Source organism: Catharus ustulatus, chromosome 3 (assembly GCF_009819885.2).
Source record: "Catharus ustulatus isolate bCatUst1 chromosome 3, bCatUst1.pri.v2, whole genome shotgun sequence".
In the NCBI taxonomy this organism is placed as follows: Eukaryota; Metazoa; Chordata; class Aves; order Passeriformes; family Turdidae; genus Catharus; species Catharus ustulatus.
The window spans coordinates 18,284,071-18,302,224 of record NC_046223.1 but is presented as its reverse complement, the minus strand read 5'-3'; the positions used below and the strand labels follow the sequence as shown (position 1 = coordinate 18,302,224).

The 18,154-nt window shown below is 37.1% G+C and overlaps 1 protein-coding gene across 9 annotated transcripts in view; it reads right to left on the bottom strand.

Annotated features, from left to right (window-relative positions):
• CDC42BPA (CDC42 binding protein kinase alpha) overlaps window positions 1-18,154 on the bottom strand; it is a 182,934-nt gene that overhangs the window by 22,956 nt on the left and 141,824 nt on the right. For 5 of the 9 annotated variants that reach the window (XM_033054677.2, XM_033054681.2, XM_033054680.2 and 2 more), the window contains 10 exons: window positions 13,673-13,711; window positions 10,437-10,556; window positions 9,648-9,728; window positions 7,502-7,607; window positions 6,653-6,789; window positions 5,880-6,019; window positions 4,938-5,019; window positions 3,560-3,776; window positions 2,725-2,787; window positions 1,272-1,865 (listed from right to left, as the gene is read on the bottom strand). In XM_033054677.2, coding sequence (XP_032910568.1) covers window positions 1,272-1,865; window positions 2,725-2,787; window positions 3,560-3,776; window positions 4,938-5,019; window positions 5,880-6,019; window positions 6,653-6,789; window positions 7,502-7,607; window positions 9,648-9,728; window positions 10,437-10,556; window positions 13,673-13,711 — 1,579 coding nt within the window. The remainder of the gene's footprint in view (window positions 1-1,271; window positions 1,866-2,724; window positions 2,788-3,559; window positions 3,777-4,937; window positions 5,020-5,879; window positions 6,020-6,652; window positions 6,790-7,501; window positions 7,608-9,647; window positions 9,729-10,436; window positions 10,557-13,672; window positions 13,712-18,154) is intronic. The other 4 variants (XM_033054679.2, XM_033054684.2, XM_033054678.2 and 1 more) reach the window with 2 other exon arrangements.

Sequence of the window (18,154 nt, the reverse complement as noted above, 5' to 3'; positions counted from 1 at the left end):
CTGCCATAGTCTGCCAAGACTAACAACAGCATCCAACTTGTATTTAAGTGTAACAGCTTTTGCTATAAAATACACCTCCATTCTGAGTTGGAGTTACTTCAAATCATTTCAGGCAATCAAAAAATTGTCATAAATAATATATAGATGAACTATGTGTGAAAAATACATATTTTTCAATCTATCCCATAACCTTCTGTTTTGAGTCTGAGTCAATAATCAATTATGCAAAATTGCCTGAAATCCAGAAGTGGCAAACACCCTGTAAATGTTTCTCCCTCCATATTCAGAAAGGCCTTCACTCAAACAATGTGAAATACTCCTCCCCTTTACAGTGTGACTGGACTGCTGCCAGAGAGAGGTAAGAAGGCAGACTCTTCTAAAAATCAACACAGAACTGGGCTCAATCACTACTCTGAGTACAGATCTGGCTGATCTTTATCTGCATTCAGAGGGACTTTAAAAAGAAGAAGACAGACATTCAAGCTTGGTTTCTTTTCCCTTGAAACTGTCACAGAGATAAAGCCCCAGCTTTGACATAAGGTGCAATAAATGTTTAACAGACCTTGGTGGAAATGAAAATCTTGAAAAATTACAGCATTTTTCCTTAAGGTTATGAAATACATTTTTTATATTGCCTGCTATGCACTGTATTTTGGAAGGGAAGGGAGAGACAGAAGAGAAATCTAGAAAATGAAACTTAGAAACTTAGAAATTTTTTTGAAAAAGTAGAGAGGAGATGAATTAGAAGGTTGTTGACAAAAACTGCTGAGGAAGAAAGAATGAACAAATAAAGAAAAAAAAAAGACAAAACAGACTAGTAAGTAAGAACAAATACCATTAGAGAAAAGCAAGTCAAACTACCAGATCCTGATGACTCTCAGCATGAAGAAAGCTGGAACCACAATGCTGAGCCAAAGTACATCGCACTCCAAGACTTTAAATAACAACAATCCAGTGGTAGCAAATACATAAAGTTCCCATTAGCCTCTGTTGAACCTGAAGCTTTTGGCTGTTTTAGAGTTAGAAATCCTGACTCATGATTCCTCTTTGTGTTCCAGCAAGTAGAGGTCAGTGCCAGAGTTGTTGAAATGAGCATAAATGAGGATTAAACTCTCTGACTAGATTAAAAATGGTGATGGGGCCGAGAGCATTCATTAATCTGTCAGGTAATTAGCCCTGAACTTGACCTCCTGTGGATATCAACACAAGCAGAGATCACTTCAGTGGACAGCACCAAAGACACAGGCAGACACACAGAGAGCACAACTCACAGCAAGAAGATGGAGTTGCGGGCCACATCAACTCTTGTTGCCTGGATCTTCGGCCCTGGCAGTCGACGTAAACACCGACGCTGCTAAAACACAGCAGGTATTCTTTATTTGAGATCTCGACTGCACAGATGGCATCAGTTGGCTGCTGTGAGATAAACGAGAGCGTGTGGTCGTCTGGATGGAGCAGGCTGTAGGGGCTGCCCTCTCCATGGAGGGGGTATTTGAGGAAACCTGACTGGTAGCCTACGCAGAGACGGTCACTGAAGATGGACATCCACTGGACGTTCCCCTGCACCTGGATCTCCTTGATCTTTTTGTGGCGCGTCTTGCTCTGGTTTAGTTCGTAACAGAGCACCTGCCTCTTCATGGCTACGCACAGGCAGGTGAGAGCTCCGTGGCGCACGTGTCCAGAAACTATTGACTGGCAGCCTTTGGTCTCGGCCAGCTTATAGAACTCAGTCTCCCTTCCATCCAGGGCAGCCATGGGGAAGAGCCGCACATGACGGTTCCGTCCTGAGATCACTGCAATGAGCTGCTCGCTCGGGATAAGCTCAATCTGATGGACCTTCTTGTTGTCACCAACACGGATGATCTCTGAAACAAACATCAAAACAACCCCCCCGCAAATTCCAGTAAGTAATGGTGAAGTGTGAATTGATTATAACATGTATTTGGAAAGATGAACTAGGAAAGAAACTCAAGAAATCCCCTTTATTGCTTCCCTGCAATATTAAAAAGTACAGAATCAAAACTAGTATCTTAATAACACCTGATGTGGCAATTCTGGATAAACCTTTGGCTTTTCCTCATCAGAAATGAGAGGAGCAGATCTGATGCAATAACAATAATTGTATTATTTCAGTATTCATTTCAAAAACAGTTTACAGCAAAAAAACTACTGAATAAAGGAAAAACCTCAGATCTGAAACACACAATAAACATGTCATTTGTTGAACTAACTTGGGCAATCTGATATTACATCTTGCAGTACTGAACAGAAGCTTTTGTTTCCAATACCAAGGAGAAGGTTACACAAAGGATTAAGCCACGATTCTTGATGAGGTGCACAGCAGAAAATTCAAATGAGGGAGGTTCCTACCAAGAAGTGTTTCACTATGAGAGTAATTTGCAACAGGCAGTCCAGAGAGATCATGGAACCTGTGTCCTTGGGGATTTTCAACACCCAGCTGGATAAAGCCCTGAGGAACCTGGTCTGAATCAGTATTGTGCCAGTTTCCAATGGGGAAAAAAGCCTTCAACTGCATTCCAAAAGCTGTATTTTTGTTATTGGAAAGGATACCCAAATCAGAAAGTACACAGAACACCTTCCGGTCTCTCATGGAGCTGTCCAGCTGATAATGTAGTAAATTATGAAAAATGAAACCAGAAGATACTGAATAAGAAAAAGATGAGTTAGTATTAGGGAAGTTATTACCAGTTCCTAGTTTCTTACCATCTTTGGTGACATGCACAACAAACAACCCTTCTTCATTCCCCAGCGCTATTCTTTCATGGTCTATGACATTAAGAAAAAAAAAAAAAAAGAGATTATTTTTCCCTGGAAGTACTTTATGAATCTCTTAAACTACAGTGATAATTCTCATTAACAGAAACAGTTTTTATAATATATTGAAATAATTGTATATAAAGACAAACCTAATATAGTCATGTATTAAAAAAAATTGGCAACCTCCCAATCTTTCAAATTTCTCAAAAAAGAAGTCTTCCCATTCCTCCTGTTAGTTAAAATAACAGCTAGAAACATAATTTTTAACAAACTGTTCAGAGAACTTAAGTCAAGTACCAGCTTTGAAGTAACTATATTATTATACTGAAATAATTTCAACAATCAGAGTTTAACATATTTTATGCAGTAGTATTTGGAATTACTAAATTCAATCTCATTTTCTCTGTGGTCCCACCAGCAGATTTTCAAGTGAGTGATTTACACCTACTCTACAGAGCTCATTTTGCCCAGTTAGGGAATTATGTTTACAGAGTAAACATAAAGAGAAATGTCCAGTTCTCAGTCAAAAGTACTCATAATTATAAATACTGGTGAATAATCATGAATATGGGTAAAGAGAGGGAATACTCTTAAAAGATCTGACAAAAGTGCTGGGTATTAACTTGCACTTTTCTCTTAGGCCCACACATTTCCATATGGGATAAAACCATTACGTATTACTTACTATTCAGTAGATAACTGTCTAACACATTTTTTCCTAAAAAATCATGCTTTTAGCACACCCATTTTTCTTCAAGTTCTCTTCTTAACAATTTCATACCTATGATTGCTGCTGACTGTGTTGTTTTGATGAGGGGCAAGGTGCTGTCATAAGCTTCTTTGGGAACATAGACTGAGCGGTCTTTGAGTTTGTTCTTCTTCAAGATCCTATGCAACTCATTCAGCACGCCCACCCACTTGCTTTTTTCATTCTCACCGTCTGCTAGAATCAGGATTGAACACTTGTTACTGGATGCAGAAAGCTGGGAGGCTGTAACCTGCAAAAAAAATTAAAACACAGTTTTAAGCCAGAAGTGATAAATAATTTCCTCATAATCGTTTTTACAAGAGAATCAGATGCGTGCAAGTGCTCTTTTAATTAGTTGTCTGAATTAAGGAAGTAAAAATTTCTCTTCACTTGATAGAAAACACTCTTATCTTAATCAAGAACCCACAGTACAAAACCCCATGTGAATATCTTAAAAAACAGAGAAAATGTTGGCTTTATTTTAAATGCATTTATGTTTATTTTAAAATTCACAAATATCTGCTCTAAATAAAGTAGAAAATTGTTTCTCACAGCAATTTTATAACAAAAGCGTTTTTTATAAAGCTGTCTGTATTTTTAAGAGCTATAGATTTCATTAATAATTTGATGCAATAGGAATGGTTTTTATTAAAAGAATGCTCTGTGATCCTTTTAATGCATTTGATACAGCTATTACAGATACAATAGAAAGCCCCTTTTGCTGGTTTTATCTCCCCTCAGCACACTGAGTGATGAACAGTCTAAAAACTGAAAAACAAGGAGTGAAATACAAAGGCATAGTAAAGAAATGACAGTGGAATTGATAAGACATCAAGAAGATTTCACTGAGGTTAAAGCTTTAATAGAATACCTAATAAAAATAAGAATATTAGAATAAGCCAATGATGGCAAAATCCTGATACCAGATACTAGACATAAATTTTGATGAGTGTTTTGCACTAAATTTCTATACTGACTATCTGATGAATGGGAATTTTCAGATATCCAATGCATATGTAAAAAAAAGTATATAAAATAAAGACAATAACCCAGTCAGTTAAATTGAGAAGTAGAGGGCATCTTGAGAAAATGAAAATGTACAAGGTCATGATGAACAGAAGAATTTCAAATAACTAGGAGGAAGTAGAGGAAAATACATCTTATTGTGAAGATTAAAAAATACAACCCACATGGAGATGAATGCTTGTCTAGATGTTCCAGTGATATTTTTACCACAGAAATGATATATGTAGAGATCCCTATGCCTTGCTGCTGCTGCTGCCATGGATACCACATGGGCAGAACTTGTTCAGGAAATAAAATACTGGCAAGCTGTCAGTGAACGCACACCACACATCACCCTGTGAAACCCTGCACGTCTGGGTTAGTAGGGTCAGGATGTAATACTCACCCTAAAGATACAGGGGATATCTTTCCGATTTGCATGGATGACATCTGAGGCCAAGACAGAACTCACTGAGAATTCTTCATCCCTTATGGAGACCATAAACATAATTGGAAGAGAGTTAATGAGCAAAATCTTTATGTTGGGATTAGCCTTGTTTAGTGAAAGATACAAGTCAGCACTGAGATCTGATTTTTAAAATTATCCTTTCATCTGAACATTCAGATTAAATTCAAAAATGCAACATTGTATAATTATTTCCTGGTAAATGCTGATGGACATATATCTATTCAGATATTCTGTTTTTAAAGTTTTTCCTTAAAACATTTAAAGAAAAAAGTCCAAATTAAAAAACAAGCGGAATGAAGAACACTTCTCCAACTCTCATAAAAATATAAACTCACCTAGAAGCCATAACCTACAGCAGTTTGGGACTCCCTGGATGAACTAACTTAGATCAGAGATGAGTTTTACTTAGTTGCTATGTTAAATATTCTCAGCCTTGAGGCTAAGGCTGGGAATTTTTCAGTAATACTGAAGACAGTGGGAACAAACTATTCAGACCTTCTCAAGCAAAAAAATTAATATATTCATCCTATAACAAAGTTCTATGTCTTTCAAAACCCTACTCAACCCCAAAATTATGTTATTTTTAATTCTTTATTCATTCCAGATCTTCTACACAGCTGAACAGATGCTCTTTGCACATGATGTAGTAATGGAAGTTTAAACATCCATATAGGAACAAACAAGTGTAGTTCAGGCTAACCCTAAATAACTGTTAATTGGTGTTTTATTTTTTTAATCCCAGAAAATCAGTGGCTTTCAGCATGGATTACAGGGTTTCATAAAAGCTCTGAAGTTTGCTTACTGATTTGACAAAAAGGAAAAGCAGAACAAAACCTGGCAGTACCTCTGCAAAGCTCCCACCAGCAGCAAAGAGCTTACCTCATGTCTATGACCTGACTCACTACCACGCTGGGCTGAGATGCTTTTCCTTCTGCTACATCATACAGGAAGAGTTTAAAATCACAGATCACTGCCAGCGCTCGCTGCCAACCTTTCTTTACTCCAGCCGGTTTTGGGACCTTTAGAAAAATCAATTCCGATCAACTCTCTGTAAGTTTAGATGCAATCAAAAAATCAAGCAGCACAAAATCAGTTTGCTTATCTGGGCTGGGAAGTTTTAACTCTGTGATGACATAAAGCAATATAAGCAAGAGCCCAGGAGCAGTAAGACAACAAGCACAGACACACAGACAATGTATTATTTAATAAATTATTAGCCTCAGAGATTCTTTTTTCTCATTTCACAAATTCTATAGAGCTGTATTACAAATATGAAGAAAGAAACCTGTCTCTAGTTGGTCACAGAATTATGGCCAAAACTACATTGAGTAAATATTTTAATATTTCTGTGCAAATATCCACACCAATGACCACAGACAGTACTAGCAGAATGACTCAAAAACTCACAGAACCTGGAAGATGATCTGATCTCTAGAGATGAAACTATTCATGACCAACCCAAAGCACCCAACAGAGATGGGGAAAGAATCACTGCTGACATTACTTAGAGTTGCTTTGTGAAAATTTAAGTCTTATTTTCCAAACTGCTACCCTAAGATGTAATTGAATCTATCCCCTTAATATTCAAAGTAATACCAGCTCTGGAAAACAACGAATTTAATGCAAGTGCCCCAAATGTAGCTCATACTTACTCTGACATGTCCTTCATAAGCTGTTCCTATGCCTTTCTGTGGATCTATTCCCAAAGGTCCCTTAGTCTGCTCAGGTGGGATTGGACACACTGCAGGAGCCTTGTCTGCACAGGTCACATGGCAAGAGAATCCACACACTTGTGAGGAGGAGAAGAAACAAAAAGATTTGATGGTTATCTCTTGTGCAATGCAAAAGTTGTGATAATGATGATGAGATTTACAAAGAAATCCCCTTTGTTTTTTTGACCAGCATCTAAATAATCTCACTGAATTTTGCTACAAAATGAAATAAAAGTCTGCACACTAAGTAGCAGTTCATGATTTTATCTGCTCTAAATTCTGAATTTCTCTTTTCCACATAGTTTATGGAAACACCTGGTTTCATCCAGACAAAAAAGAGCCTAAGAATCTCTGTGATGTCCTCTAGGCCCAACACTACTAGTAAACAAAAAGCTGGAACATCCTTTAAATAATAAGCATCATTCTGTGTACATACAAACAAGAATAAATGCCATTCAGTACCAACTCTGCTTCTTTCTGGACTAAGTCAGAATAGTTATCTTAAATTTTGCCCTGCAACATAAAGCAGGAGAGTGTATACTTGACCACTCACTGTGGCCCCTTACTGCTATTTAGAGCAAGCTGAACTAAGCTCTTCTACCACCAGCTGGAATAAGAGTGTCCCCAGAAAATTGGGCAATCTGTTATGTATGTTCAAAGTGTTTGGCTTCTACTGTTAAAAGACTAAAGCATGAGAATATACTGTTATTCAAAATATAAGCAGAAGATTCGTGCATCACTACATTTCCTATGCCATTTGCATCTGTTTTTGCTCTCCCAAGTGCTTACCTTCACAAGTACAGCCCTGTCGTATCAGACCAACCATCAGGGACGTGCACTGATTGCATTTTGTTGGTGTGTTAAATGATTTCACTACAAACTGGTGAGCTTTAGGCTGTGAAACAAGCAGACAAGGATGTTACCACCTGTAACACTTCTCAAGGACAGCTATTTCTTTCACATACAAGAGTGCATAAGTGCATTTAATAACGTAGCTTGTTTATGTTTGCTAAAATAAGATCTGAGTCGAAAAGATTTCCTTATCACAACAGTGCTCATTGTTGATAATTTCAAGCATCCTCTGTAAACAAAGCCATGGAAACTGGACCCTGTCTCAGAACATGAGTTTGTTTCCATTGCAGATAGGAAAACTGCCAAAATGATTCTGTTAGACTTTAGAAGTTGAACATGTAAAAGCATGTGCTTGGTGGGCACCTGACTGTCAGCCCAGGTCAACCCATAACAGCATTATCTAAGCTGCAAATTCAGTGCTCCTCTGTCAGGAGTATTGCCTTAGTTAAAAGAGTAGGCTTTTTCAAAACTTGAAATTTTATGCCAGAAAGCCCTGAGAGAGTCCCTTTTATAGTGTTTAGCAGAGGCAATTTAGAACATCCAATCTAAAGGCGAGAGCTGAAGTTGATAGATGAAGTTGATTTTGAAAGGGTTTCTCTTCCTGTTATTCCTTGGGAACACAGAGTACATGAGTAAGTGGTTTCATTCACTCCCTCTCCTCAAGGATGGCCATGCTCATACTGCTATATAAAGGCTAAATGCCTATGTAATGTGGCAGGATGATTCACAGGTGGCCTTATATAAAATCCAGGAAGCTGCTTTGCTTTTCTATAAAAACTCCCAGTGAAGTAACTACTGGGGAGAAAAGCCAGAGCATAGGGTGAATGCAAAGACTGTCCAAAAAAAGCTCATTATGTATGTGATCTGAAACAAGACAATTTTGCAGACTACTTTGGAGAGTGGGTATGTTAAAATTTTACTCACTTTCCTGTTTTTCAGAGCATAAGATATCACAGTGAAGGGCTCAAACTTATCCATATTTAATGACAGCTTTACTGTTACAATGGCAGCTTTCAGTCTACAGAATGTTCTGTTTTGAGACTTGCAGGGAAACAATACTCAGCTTTAAACACTGATGCAATCAAGAAGTAAGAAGGTTCTTTAGGGGACATAATAAATTATAAACCAAGTCATTACTTACTGAGAAAAATGTTTGCAAAAATTAAATTACGTGCACAGTAAAGTCTGTTTCACATGATTGCAAGTGCACTTACAGTATTTTTTAAAATTGATTTATAAAGATGCTGCCAACAGAACACTGTCTGCCCAAAATTTCTAGCTTTCCTTTACACAAATTAATCTTCTGCTACTTTGTAATTTATCAAAACAGAGAAACAGATCTATTAGAAAGCCTAACTTCTTTATTAGTTGCAGGAAAAACTGTCATTTTTAAATATACAGAAGATTCCTAAACCACTGAGTCATTTTCAAAACTTTCACAAGAATATTTTTCCTTTAATAGCTTGTATTTATTCTTCATTTGTTTGAATAGAAATAATCCACTGGGAATTAGCATACACTGGTTTATTCGGCAACAGCAAAATGATTTCAACAATTGATGGAAAATCAGTATTTATGCAGGTAAAAGCCAAGAGACACAAAAACTGGTCATCTCATTCTGTAGTGCTCACTTTACACTGCTTAAAAACAGGCAAATCTGCGGTTTCATTTTTAGGGTTACTCTTTGCCTTTTCTCAAGAATAAACATCTAATTAGCATGCAGACATGCTAATATGAGACTTTCTTGTATGCAAAGAGTAGAGAGGCATGTTGGTCAGACACATGCCAGAAAACACCCTCTTCCTAGGATGGCACTTCCCTTTCTTCACATTCTGGATCATTTACCTCTTTCTAATGTCCAAATCACTGTTTTTCCTACAATCAAAAGCCTGTTGAATTCCTAGTGCAGCTTGTCATACTCCATAATGTAAGAACAAAGGGTTTTAAATTTTACAGATAATATAAACATCCCTTCTAGGCTGTTCTGGTAAGATAAGTGTGACAACCAATTCTCCTGAGGTTGTGGCCCAGCAGTGACACATTCCCCCTTGCTACACAAAACTGTGAATGTTTGACAGGGTACCTTTGGTGCAGAGAGTCCCGAGCCAATATATGCTGTCCTCATGGTCGGCGTGTGAATTGAACGGGGAGGATGATCTGTAACCTGAACAGAGTCCCCAAAGGATCAATCAGACATCAAGAACACACTATCAAAGAAAGCCTGGATAAAGGAAGAAGAGTGTGTTGTCCCACTCACCCCATCCCCCAGCATTCAAGCCATGAAACCAAACTGATTAATGCAGTACTCAGAAAAACAAATCTTATTTCTCAACAAGATTCAAATTCCAAATGTCAGAACCAACCTCACATGGTCTGAAACATTTGATTGGATATTTTCCAATATAAAATAACCACAACATTAGTATTTTTAATAGGTAAAAGGAATAAATTATTATATAAATATATTATTACAGTTACAGAGGCTGGCTAACATTTTTTAATGACAAGACTTCCAGCAGGGCTTCAAAGTGTGTTTTTACAAACTACATTATAACATAATCTTTGTGCCAACATTTCTTAAATATTCATGACTGAGGATATGTTATGAAGAGAGACCATAACTAATAATTTATTCATAGTTTCCATCCCTATTAAATTAACCATATGTGAAGGGAAATGCAATGTTCCCCAAAACATAGTTCACCACTAGTACAGAAGGCTATTACAAAGTCCTAAACAGTTTTGCTGCAGAAGAATGAGCTTCACCCTAAACAAAAGATTTGCAGTAGTCATTTTTATACAAGTGAAACTCCTACTCCTAAAAAAAAGACCAAAAAAAAAAAAAGACAAATATCTTTCAACACTGAAGTACCTCAATTGGTTCAATCTCACTGGCTGTAGAAGGAGACCTTGATCTTGAATGGAGGTGAGACTTGCTGTCTTCATCCCGTGATGGAGTATTAGATAATGTAAAATTCTCAACTGAATCAATCTAGGAGAACAATTTAAGAGAGAAAAGAAAAACAAAACAACAACCAAAGTAATAAATCAAAGACATCATTACAAAAGAGTTCTCAACTCTTACCAAAGTAAGATATGGGAGCAATAGAATTCCTAAGACAGAGCTGAGAGGATAAAAATTCAGTCTTAAGCAACTTTCTATCTAAAAGCAACAAAATGGAATGAAAATTGCTGCATGTAAACACACCATGGCTTCTGCTGAGAGGTGAGCACATGCATAAGGGCTGCTAGTTCAGGGCCCTGATAACCACTCAAAAACACTTGTCATTCAGCTTTTTAAGGGTGAATATTTTCTAAACGCTACAGGGTTTTGTCCAGTGGTAGCAGGGATTTGTTAGAAGTGAATTTCCACATAGCCCATGTAAATTCCTGCAAACATATTCAGGAGAAAACAAGGAGAAAAGGCAGAGCAGTGTATATCCTATATTAACTATATTCACAGAGAATTGAGGGGGTTTTGCACCCCATTTGAACTACAGAAACATCCTTACCAGGAACAAAGTATTTTCTGGGGAATATTTTCCTAGTCCTTGATATATAGAATGAAACTGAGCCCAGCACAGAGTTACACAGAACAAGGCACATAGGTACAAACAGGTATCTTGGTAACAAGTCATCTTTTGTTAGTAAAGGTGAAAAAAATCAGAGAAGGCAGGATTCTTCCTTGAAAACAAGAAATCTCCAGAAAGTTTTCTATGTAAAATTATATTAGGGAGGAAAAAAAAAAGGAAAATTATTTTCCCCCACTAATAATAGAAGTAAAAGCTTTAGGCCTGCAGAAGGCTCCATGGCATGCCTTTATTTTCTGGAGCAATGCTATCATCAGTTCTCCATTGCCAAGGATTTGCCTAGCTTGCAGACAAACTAAAATATGCAGCCATGTTTACAGAAAGCATTTGAACAATCCAGTGTTTCTCATCTCATTTGCCACTGACAATACTAAGAATTCCACAAACTTGACTGCTTTTTGGGAATCAGTTATATTGTCAGCTAATTTTACACATGCACATACAGCCCTGTTCTTCAGGAGCTCAGTCATGGTAGCGAACAGGTGCAGTTGCTAGTTTTTTTTCCTTTTTTAAATAGTGAGTTAATTTTGATGGCTTCTAGTTTTACCATACCCTTCCAAAAATTATCAGGTGGAGAATGCTCATCAGGTAAACAACTTAGGCATATTACTATGCCTGCAAGCATTTCTGAAGTGAAAATGGGAAATTCTCACACTGGCATACACCTGTTTACTACACGCAGATCATGTGTTTCAAGCATTGAGGCAAAAAGTAGCAGTAAAGCAAACATTTTGTGCTCATACTTATCAGAAGCAAATAATAATTGAAAGCTTTACCCAGTATTAGAAACACTGATGCTTTAAGTAGAAAATACTCAAATGCAACATGTTTCAATTATTTTACACTTCTTTTTAATCCAGTCTAAACATGTGATAACTTGGAGTCCACACAAAGACTGTTTAACCTTCAACAATTCCAGTTTCTCCTTAAAAATGTTACTAAAAAATAAGCCAAATGAGTAACTACAGGCAAATTTTTTCCTAGCAAGAAACAGACACTCCTTTTCTCCTCCAAGTTAAACTCAGAGATCTAATCTATAATTTCATAAATGTTTCCAGACACTCCAAGGGCTTTCCTTTTCAAAGCAGCATCTGCATACCAAAGAATTTTCATGGTGCCTATGAAAAAATGTAGTACAAGCCTGATATCAATGACGGAACCTTTCTGGAATGCGCTATAAAGCCTTTCTGGTTGAAGACAACTGCTGAAACAGTAGCAAATGCATTTTCACTTTACTTACAAACATAAAAAGCCCACAAAACACACAGAACCTGATCCACCATTGCAGAAGGGAATTTAATCACCACCTTCAGTGCAGAAACAAGGGCCTTAAGCTTTATTGCCATGGTGATCTTGGATTCTTGGCTTTAATGGAAAGAACTAAGTACAAAAGCAACCTGACTCAACTATGGTCAACAGTTTATGAAGGCCATGTTAGCACTTTTCAAACTGGTTTTAAACTAAGCCACTGGATTAGTAGAGTTCACTATTTCCTACCAAACTGTAACACAAGACTGTGCAGGTCTGAGCCAAAGCTGGTCAGTGTATAAACAAACACATCTGGAGCAGAGAGAACCTCTGAACTGGAGGCACCACCAACAAAAACAACCAGTTACTGTAAGATTGCCTGAGAGACTCAGCAGCGTGCTTTGAACTGCATGGGTAAGGACATCATTAGAGCTGTTGGGCATTACTGCTTATTTATTGAACATTCAACTGAAATGCTTCGTATGCTCACTTATCGCTTCTATCATATCGGTATAAAAGAAACAAAAGCGGCAGTATGAGTTTAAAATGGACATAGCATAACTGGTAGGAATTCATTATCACTGAGTTTGCTTCAATAACACATGTGAAACATCCTTAAAAACCCACCTTGATTTTTGAAACACCATAGACTTGTCCAGCTTAACCAGCTACAACACAACCATCTCTGTTTTCTTTGCCTTATTTTTTCCTACCCTTGATGCTACATTTACTCAATTCCCCACTTCATGTTTATTTATCTTTGTACTGTGATATTTTCTATCATTTGCTGTGATGTGCCTCTCAAATGCCAAACTTTGACCTTCTATGGGTAATTCCCCACATTTTAACACATGCCCTCTGCTAAGGGCAATGAAACAAACAGGACTTCATTTGATATTTGCTCGTCTTCCCAACCTGCATCTGCCTGATCAGCTTCCACACAGAACTTCCACATTAAAATGAGAAAGTACCCAAAGCATCTTCTCCAGTTTCAGAGATATTCTGCTCATAGGATTCACTGAAATGAGAAAGCACCCAAAAAATCTTCTCCAGTGACTGTGATATTCTGCTCATAGGATTGCCAAATGAAATAGTCCAAAAGCTTTGAGCTCACAGCTGTAAAACAACAAAAGCACAGCAGCAGCAGCAAACAGCAGCAGCAGCAGCACAAGACATGCAGTGAGGTAAATACACAATCCATACATTAAACATAGGCATGGACACAACAGGCAAAAAAGAAAGGGCCACATAGAGTAAGACAGCCTCTTACACGTCTGCCTTTGTTAGCTGGAATACAGGAAGGAGAGCGCTTTAACAAAGAAAGGAGGAGAATATGTTACAAAACCAAACAGTGATACACATCACCTCAGAATTCCTCACTGTATCTCCAGAGGGAGTGTTTACACACACAAAAGCATGGTTATTGTTTCAAGTGTTTTAAAAACAAGCTATTCTGGGCCAACAAGAAGAAGGAAACATTAAAAAAAAAAAAAGGGAACAGCTATTCCGAGTTCATAGTCTTACACTGGACAACAGCAGCAAAACTGCAGACTACACTGCACCATTAATTTGCAGTTGGCATCTCTGTGCTTTGAACAAGATGAATGAAGTTATCTATTGGAGGCACAATATGTCCAATTTAAAGAATCACTATGAATCAGATTTACTCAATTATGAATGTGCAGGTAAAGTCAAGGCTCTCACCACGCACTACTATGATTTATTCTGTTCAATAATAAGAATTCAGAACACCATTTATTCTGTGGCTTCTTACAGAGTTCAGATTTGTTTAGTCTAGTCAAAGCCCCTGGGGACTGCATGTGAAGATTGCAAAAGGACTTAAGAAATCTATTTCTAATGTGTTAGCAACAGGGTAAAAAATAGTATTTTTGAATTTTTGGGAAAAATAATTTTGTCACGCGAAAATGGGATTCCATTTTATTGTTATATAAATAATCACAAATTCATCCTTAAAATTAGTTGATTGCTTCTCACAGTTAGTGAGATACACAAAGATCCACCTGGCAAAGAAACAAAACCCAACATTTCCACTGTCAGACACTTCCAGTAAACACTAGAGACTTAACACCTAGACAGTGTTACTGAGACAGCCTGGGACACACAGGAGAAAAAGCAGCAAGGGTTTAGTCTCTTCGAGTCACTGGGGGTGACTTCCCTCCCCACCAAAACTGGAATTCAGGGACTGCAAACACTACTACTCCCTGTGTGCAGAGGACATACAAGGATTGTTTCTGAATGTGTGGGCTGGCACAGCTATGAGGATTTAGCGACCAGTTCTGCCAACCTGACCCAGCATCTTTGCAGGAACCAACAGCAAGTGCTACTAATCTGAGCAGCAAGCTACCACTTTCTCCTCAGCATCTGCAGGCTACAGAGGCAGCAGGGCTTCTATTTTTATTTCTCTCCAGTAGAAATTGCAAAACTACTGTTTTCCTCATTGGAAAAATTAGAATTAACTCCAGTCATTCAGAGAGTGCTATAAATAGTTCTGTTACTTGGATGGCAGACACGCAAGACATACCCACCCTAGGAAACCTGCTGTGTGCACATCTGTATGCTAAACAGACATCAGAGATCCTGCAAGGAATGCCTTGCAACTGCATCTACACATTATTTTACATGCTCTCTGTCCTTCCTTAATGCAGCACAGAGTCTGAAGAAACAATCCAGGCCAACAGAAATATTTACTTGGGGTTCTTGACTACAAGACAGGCTTTCCTGAACCCCATGCAATACTGCAGCACTGCATGAGCCTGATCTGAGGACTTCTGATTCTTCCTTGGTCTTAATACAAAGAACTCAATGAACCCTCAAATTTCTCAGGTTTGACTGAGAAGTTAATTCTTCTGGACATGCTGCAAGAAATGCTGCCCTTCAAGGCAACCTCTGCCAAACACAGTCATTGGGAAGGGAATGGAGGTCAAATCCAGGAGGCAGGGAGTTTTAATACCCTTCCATCTAATATATTGATAGTAAACCAACTCAATGAGCTAAATCATAAATAACCATTCATTTAGATAATTCAGACTATAAATTATGCCATGAATGAATAAAGTGATTGTCCAATAAATCAAAGATGTAGAACTGACTTTCAGAGCACAACTGAATGACATTACTTTTCATCTACTAACATAGATAACAGCTTTATCTCTTTTTCCAACAAAGACAGAATGTCTGGTATTTCTCTGCAAGGTGCTCTTCCCATCTTTGAGTAGTCAACTCTTCTTTTTCTGCAGCTTTGCCAGATCAGAGAATTCTGCCTTGGTGTCAGAGACATGACCCCTGGCCACTCCAGCCCACAGACATACTTTTGCCCAGTGCAACTGAGAAATAAACTGCTTCTGTTGGACTGAGATTGAAGATGGAACAGGGGAAGTTTGAATCCATGGGCAGGAAGTTGACTTCATGCAACAATATAAATACTAATACCTGAAACTTTACCCAAGACTAAAAGGGTATCTGCAAAGATCCAATCTGGGTGGACCAATCAAGAAGAATTGCTATTAAAGGATGTATGTCAGCATACAGTTGAAAATTATTTACATGAAGAAGAAAAAATTGCCAAAATGCTCGAGGAAAAAACTGCTGCATTCTTAAAAAAACCCCAAAAACAAAAAAACAAGCAACAATAAATACAGAATAAAGAACTGAAGTCCTTCAAAATTAACTAGACAGTAACCAGGAAAACATCCATGTCCTAAGCTTCTCCTTGCAAAATAGAACCTTATCAGCAACTGCCACATATATCCTTTATTTCTATTTTAAAAGGTTTTAGGGAAGTGTTTTGGATGTTTTTAAAGATAAATTTCTTTTCAATAACCTGCTGATACAAATGAAGTGTTTGTTACCTAATACTCAGGTAACAAAGAACATGTTTTCTTTAATCCAGATAAAGAATATAAATGTTATTAATTTTTTTGGTGGATTTATATGACAGGAAATTTTACTTTTTTTTTCTTTTTTTTTCTTTGTGTGTGTGTGTGTGTGTAAGAAAATTCCAACAGCATCAGCAAGCCAGAAGCTTTCTGTATGCTATACAAAAAAGCAGGTAAATGCCTTCTACTATGACACCACAGATGAACCTTCACATTTTGCCTGGAGTATAAACCTGATAGACAGAGAAAAAGCATCCAGAAGAAAAGCATTTTTTCAGAGTATGTAAAAGGAAATGAAAGCAGCAGAAAAGGGCCATATACCTCATCCTCTCTGCTATACCAGTCACAGCAGTAATTTCTCAAACAATAATCATTTTATCTAATTTCAATGCCAATAGGATTACACTGCGTTAAACAAATATGTATAAATATGCATGAATGTATGTATGTAAAATATGTATAAACACATCTATGAGCACAGACACACACAATTATTCCTACAGAGCTGTAATGGATGGGGCTCTATACTCCTGGATTTCCAAAATTTTATTAATAATTACTTTTATGGGCATACTACTTCAGTTTGGAAGAGATATAATGCAGTCAATTTTCAGCTTTTAACTCAGTTCCCTGAGTATGCAATTAACTAGTGGGAATATTTAAACAAAGTCCTGATAGAAAACCTGCATCTCAAATGGCAATAAAAAGTAGTAAGTTCACTTCAGTCATAATGAAAATGACTTCTCACAATGCAGGCTAAAAAAGAGCAAGTACTTTATTTGAGCTAACAGAAATTAACTGTATGCAAGGGAAACATTTTAAGGGAAGTGATTAGAAAACTTATGGAAACAACTTGTGATAAAGGAACAAGATGAAGCAAAAGAATTAAATACATAAATGTACTGATGATTTTGAAACTGTTTTTCACAGGCCATTTCAATAGACAAGGCCTAAAAGCAGCTCTTCCCATCAGAAAAACTGTTTGCAATTAAGAACTTTTCACCTGCACCTAAAAAAAAGCATTTATTTCAAAACAAAACACCTATCTATATAAAGGTGTAAGAGTGCTATTACAGAAATACTTTGTTCTCCACTGCACTTGCAGATTTTTTAAGTTGACTGCATTAATGTTTGAATATTTCAAATCAATCAACTGATCTGTTATTGAGGGATTTACTGGGTTGAAAGTCAGACTTACGTCATCCATAAAATCAATCAATGAGGATGAAGAGGAGGAAAAGGAATCCTATTTTAATGAAAACAGCAGTAAAAAAAAAGAGAGAGAGAGAAAGAAAAGGATGAAGAAAATTGTTCAATATAAATAAAAGTGTAAAAATAAAGAACTGTAAATAACCAGTGGCAGTAATACTTGGCAGTAATCAGTGGTAAGTAAAAACTTACCTCAGTAAGTTTTCATTAATTGCCTTTCATAGACAATTAATTAATGTACTATCTGTAAAGAAACCAGTGTTTTTCCAGCATTTACTCAATCAAGTATTATTGCTATACTCTCAACAGGATTCTTATACTGAAAGTAATTGAGATAAATTATTACAAAGGAAATTTAAAAACTATGTTAATGATGAGGATATCAAGAAAGAACAATGAATTAGTGAAAACACAATTAAAATAAAGAGAATTTTGGGACATCAGTAACAGCAGGGATTATGCTCTTAGCTAAATGTGATGATCCTGTATTTGCATCAGGAAAAAACAGGCAAACTTTAGATTAAGGTCTAACTGTAAAGGTGGTACCTTCTATCCTCTGAATTCAGTTTTACCAATATTTCAACTCAGCTGTTCTTTTAAAAGAAAGACGATACTTTGCTAACTGTTGATTACAAAAGAAGATAATA